This window comes from Oncorhynchus clarkii, chromosome 19 (assembly GCF_045791955.1).
Source record: "Oncorhynchus clarkii lewisi isolate Uvic-CL-2024 chromosome 19, UVic_Ocla_1.0, whole genome shotgun sequence".
NCBI lineage: Eukaryota > Metazoa > Chordata > Actinopteri > Salmoniformes > Salmonidae > Oncorhynchus > Oncorhynchus clarkii.
The window spans coordinates 26,053,299-26,063,504 of record NC_092165.1 but is presented as its reverse complement, the minus strand read 5'-3'; the positions used below and the strand labels follow the sequence as shown (position 1 = coordinate 26,063,504).

General features: G+C 40.5%; 1 protein-coding gene across 1 annotated transcript; it reads left to right on the top strand.

The window, feature by feature from the left end:
- The first annotated feature begins 53 nt into the window (after positions 1–53).
- LOC139374972 (visinin-like protein 1) lies at positions 54–7,653 on the top strand. The gene is made up of 4 exons (XM_071116262.1): positions 54–330; positions 2,901–3,067; positions 4,615–4,830; positions 5,660–7,653. Exons 2-4 carry the CDS (start codon positions 2,906–2,908, stop codon positions 5,855–5,857), a joined length of 576 nt encoding a protein of 191 aa, XP_070972363.1. The 5' UTR covers positions 54–330; positions 2,901–2,905; the 3' UTR covers positions 5,858–7,653.
- Positions 7,654–10,206: the final 2,553 nt, after the last annotated feature.

The following is a 10,206-nucleotide window of genomic DNA, read 5'->3' as shown; positions in this document are numbered from 1 at the left end:
TATAAAATCAATCAGTTGGAGCAATGCACAGAGACAACAGTCAACATAAGATCAATTTGTGATGCACACGGGTGACGCCGTATGTCTACAGTCGCATTACCAAAGACTAGCGTGGGATCGGTCCCTACTGCCGCTGCTGCCTGCCTGCGCCTGTCTCATCTGGAATAGCACGGGAACCCGTTATTTTTCTCTCTGCGTCTTGAAGAGGCCAATTTTAGGGTATATTCCCATTTGGGCACTCTTGATCATCGGGAGGTTTTTTACTGTCTCACAATACACGACAGTGCAGACGACCATTAGCAATAGCATCTCCAAAAATTGTATAATAAGGTAAGAAGCATGTGTCTGCAGAATGTCGTTTTTATGTTGGCATGGCATGTATTTAAATAGTTTGAGATGGTTGTCTATCGATATAATGATTTCCATTCACGATGTATCACATAATTGGGGGTTTTCCTGCCCTTATTAGACACGTTTCAATGAATGAGATTTGGGGAGAGGTTTAGAAATATAAAAACATGCTTAACTAATTATATTTCGAAAATAATATTCATATCATGTTTTTCCGTTGGTTTATTCACATTTCACGAGAATGACCAGATGTCATTTGATTGGTTGATAGTCCATTTTTGACGTTTTTATCATTTTTAGATGGTGCGCATGGTGAAAAATGACATGAGTGAGTGGTGTGATTTCGGGCGGGTTATCACTAACCAGGTTTAATTCCCACACCACTGCGTCGTTTCTATCGGAATGCACTTGCATACCCACCTCTATGTCCTAGCAGGCTTATACCATGAACTGGATATCTGAAACGACATGTTCTATCTGCAATTAAATTGCATTTTTTTCTCCACATGACGTTAGTGTTGCGCGTACATGTGATGTGGACAACTATACATTTTTATATTTGGAACGACGTTAATCTAAGGGACTAGAATATTAAGCCTTCAGACCGTAGGAGCCAAACCCATTTTCACCTTCCCTCTGATCTCTTTTCTCATCTTCAAGCAAAATGTTCCTCCTCAAGGTCATTCCATGCCTTAGGCTCACTTGATGTTATGTAAGATCCAAATCATTTCAACACAAGCCTTTTGGTAGCATCATCTAAATATATGTCATTTTTTTTATGAACAATATCCTTTGCGCCAAATGTTGGGTATGCAACATACAGTGCAAATAGGCCAAGCCCGTGGCAATGTAGTGTGCCTGTGTATTGTGTAATGTGCCTGTATGGGGCATACATGGCCTCTGCAAAAAGGTCTGCACCTTTTTGGCATAGAAAGTGCACTGCTACATGGTTGTTGGTTCAAGCACGGTGCTTGCTGTCAATGACTCCATCACAATGTATGCCTACTGCATAGACTAAACCTCAGGCCATCGACAGCTTTTGTCATATTACAGTTGTTCCAGTTACCATGGTCTCCCACAACTGTCAATTTACAATTAGTTTTATAGGACAGGATAACATTTTAGCATATAAGGCAACTGTATGAAGTTCCATGTATAGTTTCCATAGTCAACATATTGTCAGAACAGATGTAAGCAGTAGCCACTGCCAATCTAGGCTGTCAGATTTGTGACTTTTTATTATTTAAGATGATGATCCACTGTGAGAGAGCAGCTCACAAGTTGGGTTGATTCCCTTGTTGATTAATTATCTAGTCAATGGCTTTAAAGGATTAATGAAGTACTGCACCATCGATGCTCCCTCCCTCCGCCCAAAACATGCTGCCTGTCTGAAGAGAACCGCATCAACTCCTATCTAACTACAGACTCCCTCACTCTTCATCGTGTTATCATCTGAAGTTGCGGAAGGCATCGCCCAAGAATTTGCGAGATCAACATGAATGCCTGTTTTGTTTTTACAGGGACTTTGAGATTACTTGTGTAATGAAAAGCGCTATATGAAATAAATATATTATTATTATTATTATTGCCAATGTACTCTATGGGTTACACACTGCTGACTTCATATAATTACTCCATTATGTGATGAGGACATGTCATTATCACTCACTTCGTTTTCATTAATGAATAGATTCCTCTAGAGGTTTATACTTTGACGTTATTTAACGTGAACTGCAGTTAAAAGCATGCGTGCCAACTGGCACCCTATATAATAAACTACCAATGTACACTGTACATTTGGGACGAACACCAAACATCAGGCTATTGGTCATTTTGGAATCCAGAACAAAACTTGCGTGCGAAAGTCTGTCACAAGAGACTATAGGCTACAGGTAAAACGTAGACCTAGGTTGTTACATGATAGGCAATGATCGAACGCTTGATGTGAGTCTTGCTGACTGCAGTGTTCCTGCCCAGCACTGTGTGATGTCAGGCCAGAGACTGTGGTGCCAACAGATTTAGAAAACACAAATAGAACACTGGCATCAGGCAGGCAAAGCAATTCATTATTGATGAATAGCTTTTATATTTTTTAAATATATTTTTAAACTAATTTCATTCCTTATAAAGGGACTGTTTGAAACAAAGCAGATTTGAGAGCAAACTTGTTGGTTACACTTCCAATGAAAACCCTCTCTTTATAACGCATTATAAGCACGTTTATAACACCTTATGCGTTATGCATAATGCATTATAATGCACAACATACATTTGAATGTGTGATAGGCTATTTCTCTCACCATGATTCAAATGAAGAAATGCCTTATGTACTGCGCTATATTGTACTACATGTTGGTATAAAAAAATATCCTGATGAAGGTCTACTGAGATCGAAACGTTGGTCTTGGATCCATTAAATGTTGCGAAGCATCAAGATCACCCATGTGCTGGAGTTTCCTTTCTAATCAGTATAAATCCTTCCCAGTCATAATTTTCAGAGATGTTTTATGTTATTGAGTCTCTTTGGTCATGTGCTTCCTGAACAACAGGCACCATGGGAAAACAGAACAGCAAGCTGACCCCTGAGGTGATGGAGGACCTGGTGAAGAGCACAGAGTTTAATGAACACGAGCTCAAGCAATGGTACAAAGGCTTCCTCAAAGACTGCCCCAGCGGCAGACTGAACCTGGACGAATTCCAACAGCTCTATGTCAAGGTGTGTTGTGATTGGCTACATTCTCTTATTGCAGATCAGGTGTGGTACATCTGCTTCACATGCTGGAGACATTCTTTATATGGTGTTATAACTTCTAACTAGGGAAATGATTGATATCATGATTATATAATGTGATTCTAAGAAATCTTTGTGAAGCTAGAACAGAGCGGAATCAGGGTTTGATTTCTCTGTTCGTAGTCAAACGGCACTATTGTTCAATGTATTTTCTAACTGATCATAATGCCTGAACAGTTGTCCCTCTGAGCTATGTATTATGGAATCCTTGTAAATGGTTCAAAGGAAACCAGTAGAGGTGTGTGGGTAAAATCACTGCAGAGCCAAGACAGGAAACATTCCATATTACAACCTGTGTTGTGATAAATGGCTTTGCTTGCTCTATTAGTTCATATGCCTAGAAAACCATGATATATTGGCCTAAGGCCGAGACAATAAGAAGACCAAGTGTCAGAATAAATTCAACCACACCTTCAGTACATCACAAAACAGGAGAGCAACATTTGTCCGGTGGAGTCCACAAAGCATATTGCATGTAACCAACAGTTGCATGACCTATAGCATGGTCAAGCAAGTTCATCTTTTCAACATTTTCGGACTACTAAACCAACACCATAGAGTTACCACAAGTCGCAAAGAAAACAGGAGCTGCCTCCACTATTCCAGCACCATTTCAAATGTAACATTTCAACATCATCAAATCGCTTACCTATACTTAGTCTAATACAGTGACAACTAAAAGATTCCCAAAACAATTTAGTCCAATCAACGTAAGCAAAATATCATGTGTCTGTCCATGGTACTGATTTCTGTGTGTGCGTAAGTAGAAAAAACATGTTGACTCACCCTACTACCAATGCCATCCTCCTCTCTTTCATGTTGCCGGAACGGTCTATGACTCAGTCATACAGTACACACTATTAGTTTTTGTTTTCCCAGGCTACCTTGCTAAAATGCTTGCTCTCTAGTCCAACTAGTTATCATTAGCCTACCAAACTGGCTTCGCTTGACACTTTTTTTGGTGTGCCAGGACCATTCACAGTTGAGTTCACTCAGTTTAGCTCAACGCTGATGGCCTGTTATTGTATACAAATAAATATCAAGGGAGGCCAAATGCTCGCTGGCTACCCTTGCATCCAATGTTACGGGTGGCAACAATGTCATACTCTTTTTGACCAGACAGCATTAGATAGATGGGCTACACATACAGAGACAGAGGGGCGCTGTTTCGCTCACTAGGATGCTTTCTCCGGTGAGATACATTAAGCTTTTGCGAATTGAAGGAAAATTCTGAAACACAGAGAGACGAAAGATAAAACCATTTCTGTTTAATTTGATTTTTCTTGGTACATTTTTGGTGGAAGCCTGGCTTCCCTTGGCATCAATGAATACACAACACTGAAGGAAGCTGTTCCTTTCAGTTAGAGAGCTAAGTTAGATAGAGCTAAATACATGTTTTTAAACATCATGTCAGAGATGAATAAATAATTGGATATCACAGCTGTCTCTCAATCAATCACTCTACTTTGCAGTTCTTCCCGTATGGCGACGCATCAAAGTTTGCACAGCACGCCTTTAGGACCTTCGACAAGAACAGCGACGGCACCATCGACTTCCGAGAGTTCATCTGTGCCCTGTCTATCACATCGCGTGGCAGCTTCGAGCAGAAGCTCAACTGGGCATTCAACATGTACGACCTGGATGGAGACGGCAAGATCACTAGGGTGGAGATGTTGGAGATCATCGAGGTACGGAATCACATTGATGGCTGGCTTCCCAGACACAGATTAAGCCACATTCTGGATTAAAAAGCTATTTCCTCCAGCGCAGTGGTCTAGGGCACTGCATCGCCCTAGACCACCGGCTCTGCGGTCGGCTCTGTAGCAGCCGGCCGCAACCGGGAGGTCCATGGGGCGATGCACAATTGTCCTAGTGTCATCGCGCACCAGGGACTCCTGTGGCGGGCCGGGCGCAGTGCGCACTAACCAAGGTAGCCAGGTGCACAGTGTTTCCTCTGACACATTGGTGTGGCTGGCTTCCTGGTTGGAGGTGTGCTGTGTTAAGAAGCAGTTGGGTTGTGTTTCAGAGGACGAGATAGTAATGATTAACAATTGGATGCCACGAAAAGGGGGTAAAATAAAAAAGCTTTTTAGTCCATTATTAGGTTTAATCTGTGTCCGGGAAACCAGCCCTATACTGTGTGTTTAAAACAAATTACACTGGATTGTTACCATGACGTTTATATACCATTTGTTAAAGCTATCTATCCAGTTTGAAGTAATCAGCAGTGCATGTTATTAGAATGTATTCTGCAAAGACAAACATGGCTAAAAGGAAACATTGAGACAGAGGACGGTCAAGTTTAGCTAGATAATCAGGAGAATGTGTAGGACTACAGTGTTATATTGTGGGGAACATTGGTAAATAACTGCAGTAGTATTGAGATTAAACTTTGAACATGTTAACATATTAACCAAGACTGTCTGAAAATAGGTATTTCATTAATTATACCCCTGTTCCTTTCTGTGGTATTGCCTTACTTATCATCCCTCCATGTCGTCCCCTGTGTCTCTCTAGGCCATTTACAAAATGGTGGGCACTGTGATCATGATGAAGATGAACGAGGACGGCCTGACACCGGAGCAGAGGGTGGACAGGATCTTCAGCAAGATGGATAAGAACAACGACGACCAAATCTCATTGGATGAGTTCAAAGAGGCGGCCAAGAGTGATCCTTCCATCGTGCTCCTCTTGCAGTGTGATATGCAGAAGTGAGAAGGAGGTGCTCATCTGTATAAAACCAGACGTGTACACTCTCTTTGGACAGGCAGCACATGTTTTAATGTCTCATTAAGTTCTTCTTCTCAGCCATTTCCACAGGAAAAAAATTATGCTTGGACTATTTTTCAATGGACTCGCTTCTTGTGGTTGTATGCATGAGAATGTGAAATAGCTGAATCATTTTGAATATATTATATTACACAATATCATGATACGTTTATATTTTATCAAACCTAACCTGCCAATGTGAATTGTACACCAGTAATCCTACTCCATTTACCCATTCACTTTTAGGCTAGCTTGTATATCAGTGAAGCGCTATACATTGAATTATTCTGTTCTTGCAGTATTTAGATGATCCATGTACACTGTGGCAGCTAGCTGCTAATGCTAATGCTAATGCTAATGCTTAACATACTGGTAATGAACAATAATTCCTATGATAATTGTAACTCGTCTCTATAATATCCAAACTTCTTGAGCTCTTGGAAAAATAGAGACTGGAACTGTGTAGGTTCCAATCTTTGCATGCATGTGTTATGTGTTCAGACTCTATAATCTAACCTCTTCAATTTTTGCATCCTCAAGAGCGGTAATTCCAGAAATAGCCCTCCGAAAAAGCGTTTGGTATTGTTGCATGGGATGTACAGTAGTGATTCACCAGACCATTATATTATTAACTTCCTGTGGGAGCATGTTGCCCTCATTATTAATAACATTACGTATGTGTAATTAATATGACACGAGTTCTTGAATGATAGCTAATTACGAGCCCTTGTTGTAACCTCTCACACAGAGTCCAGATGTATCTGAAAGTTGAGTATTGAATTAAAGTCCAGCACTATAGAACAACTAGTGAATAAATACGCTGCTGATGATATACTATATTTCCCTGATAATATTATTATATTGCACTGTTGCCATCAATCAACACCAGGCCAATGCTTATCCATCTTCAATGGTATCAACCACCCATCACTCTTAGCATTGCTGGATACATAATGCGCCATGATAACTCCAAATTGGTTGTAATTCTCAGCCTGTACGTTTGCCCACTCGATTTACAATACAAAGTAACATCACACATATCAATATGTTTACAGTAGCACAGAGCACGGCAAAAATTGAACAAATCTTGGCTTTCAAGCATGGCGTCCGGAGCTTGTGAATTTCCAAAGCCAGATACGAAAAGCCTTAAGAGTTTACTGGACATACTGCGTTCCTACAAAAGGTACTTTTATATAAAACAACTTTTTATTGAAGGTTTAATCTTCTAATCTCTCAATAAATCTAAGTTTACAATGGTCTGTGATGGTGCAGAACCCCTCCACAAGTTGCAAGAAGTGCTAGGTAAAAAAACAAAGCTTCTGTTTCAAATTTACTCCTATACAGATATCGTGAAAATGTGCATTTCATTGAACATACAAGACCTATTTACCATTTCGAAGCTATGCAGGCATGTACTGGCAAACATTCCACTCATTATACTAGTGGAAGCTGACACCGTTTTTTGACAGTTCTGGATACAGCATAATGTAGACTTGAATGCTCATTATTGATTATTATTTGTCTATACTATTATGTGTACAGGATGATCCAAACTTCATGGCAACAATCTTTGTCAAGTAAATGTTTCTACTGAATATGAAAAATCTAATTTAAAAGATAAGTGACTGTGTATTTTATTTTATTTTGTTCTTTTTATACATGTGGCATGTGTTGCACCCAAAATTACATAGTTACATTCTTTATGTAGTACTAATGAAACTCAATAAAAACATATATGGGCTTTTTCAAAAGGCATGGTCTGGTAAGTGTGATGCTATTCCTTAACCAATCAATCAAGAATGTTACACATTTTCGTGATTGATACGCCAACATGGAAATGATGCAAGTTGACAATTGGTTAGGTTCCAAAGGTATACATTTTGTGATGCATTTTATTGTTGTTTGAGGTGGAATTATTCACCTTTCAAGATTCTCTGATTTAACCATTCTTTACCATTTCTGTCTATTTTCCCGCCAATGTCTGTATTTGCATTTCTTACAACCAATGACTGTTGGTTAAGCTAAGATTTGTTAAATAATCAGGGGTATAAGTAAGGCGGTACGGTCCGGTACGGCATCCCAGCAAAATAAAGGGGGGTACGCCATGGGGGTACGCCATACCGGCAAAACATGAGCCTCTCACAATAATGAAAACACAATGTCAAGAAAACTGTAGGCTGTTACACCCTTATTTATCATTACTTCATGTCAGAGGCATGAAAAATTAGCGGATGGACTTGAAAACTGGTGGTGTAGGCCAGGGTTTTCCAAACTAGGTCCTAGTAAAGGAGCCCTTTGAAGAGATCGTTTGACAATCAGATAAAAAGCATCATGACTGGTTGTGTTTATGCCACAATTAAAGGTAATACATTTTAAAAGTTAAATGACAAATCTTTACAGCTAGGCCCACAGAGATCCTATTAAATTAACAGGGATTCTATATGTAGTTCTATGATTAGGCCCCTAAACATTTTTGGTGCAAGCGCACGCACATATAGGAGGTCCCGTACCGGGAAGAAAATAATTATACATTCTCCCCTGTATATAATTGTTTTGTAACAGTAAGAATTCCAACATAATGCATTATTAGAAAAATTGTCTGCTTATAACACATGCAAAAAAATGTTTTCTTTCGTCTCTCTGTTTCGTAAATGCCCTTCAATTCGCAAGAGGCTGAATGTATATCACTGGAGAAAGCGTCCAAGCGAACGAAACAGTGCCCCTCTATCTCTGTATGTGTAGGCCATCCATGCTGTCTGGTCAAAAAGAGTATAACATTGTTGCTGCCCTAGCGCTGAATGCAAGGGAAGCCAGCGAGCATTTGGCCTCCCTTGATCATTTTAGGCCATCAGCATTGAGCTAAACTAAGTGAGCTCAGCTGTGAATGGCACACAAAAAAAAAGCGTCAAGGGAAGCCAGTTTGGATTTGGCTTCACACCAATCACATCACATTAGAAGCCAAACATCATTGACAGAACACTTGAATTGTTACATCTCATATAATCTGCCTTTTCCTAAATTAGACATGGATGGAGATAGGGATTTGTGGTTTTACTTAATTCTACATACTGGCCAATAATTATAACGGCGATTCCAACCATAAATTCATACATTGTGCCCTTGGCTTAAGAGGATGGAAGTTCAACATGTAGCTAGATGTAGTAACATCAGGCTAATGTTAACTAGCTGGCCTGGCACATCGTTGCCCATGAAAGGAAGTTAGGCTAGAGAGCAAGCATTTTAGCCAGGTAGACTAGGACAACAAAAACTAAAAACGTGTATGACAGAGTCATAGATCGTTTAGGCAACATGAAAGAGGATGGCATGGGCATTTCTCTTAGTAGGGTGAGTAGGGTGAGTCAACATATTTTTTCTACATGCGGGCACACACGCAAACACACACACACACAACCCTACAGCATGGTAACTCTCCGTGGTTCTAAATCAATAGTTGTTTTGTAGTCTGAAAATGTTGGAAACGTTAACTCGCTTGACCATGCTGTAGGTCATGTAACTGCTTGTTACATGCAGTATGTTTTGTGGACTTCACTGGACCGGTGTTGCTCTCCGGTTTTGTGATGAAACAAAGGTGTGGTTGAATTTATTCTGCCATTGTCTTTTTATTGTCTCGGCCTTAGGCCTACAGTATATAGACACTACATGACCAAAAGTATGTGGAACATCTCATTTCAAAATCATGGGCATTCATTTAGAGTTGGTCTCCCCTTTGCTTCTATAACAGCCTCCACTCTTCTGGGAAGGCTTTCCACTAGATGTTGGAACATTGCTGCGGGTACATGCTTCCATTCAGCCACAAGAGCACTGATGTTGGGCGATTAGGCCTGGCTTGCAGTCTGCGTTCTAATTCATCCCAAAGGTGTTCAATGGAGTTGAGGTCAGAGCTCTGTGCAGGCCAGTCAAGTTCTTCCACAGTGAACTCGACAAACCATTTCTGTATGGACCTCGCTTTGTGCACGGGGGTATTGTCATGCTGAAACAGGAAGTGGCCTTCCCCAAACGGTTGCCACATAGTTGGAAGGACAGAATTGTGTAGAATATCATTGTATGCGGTAGCATTAAGATTTCCCTTCACTGGAACTAAGGGGCCTAGCCCGAACCATGAAAAAAAGCCACAGGCCATCATTCCTCCTCCACCAAACTTTACAGTTGGCACTTTGCGTTCGGGCAGGCAGCGTTTTCCTGACATACACCAAACACAGATTTGTCCGTCGGACTGCCAGATGGTGAAGCTTGATTCATCACTCCAGAGAACGCATTTCCACTGCTCCAGAGTC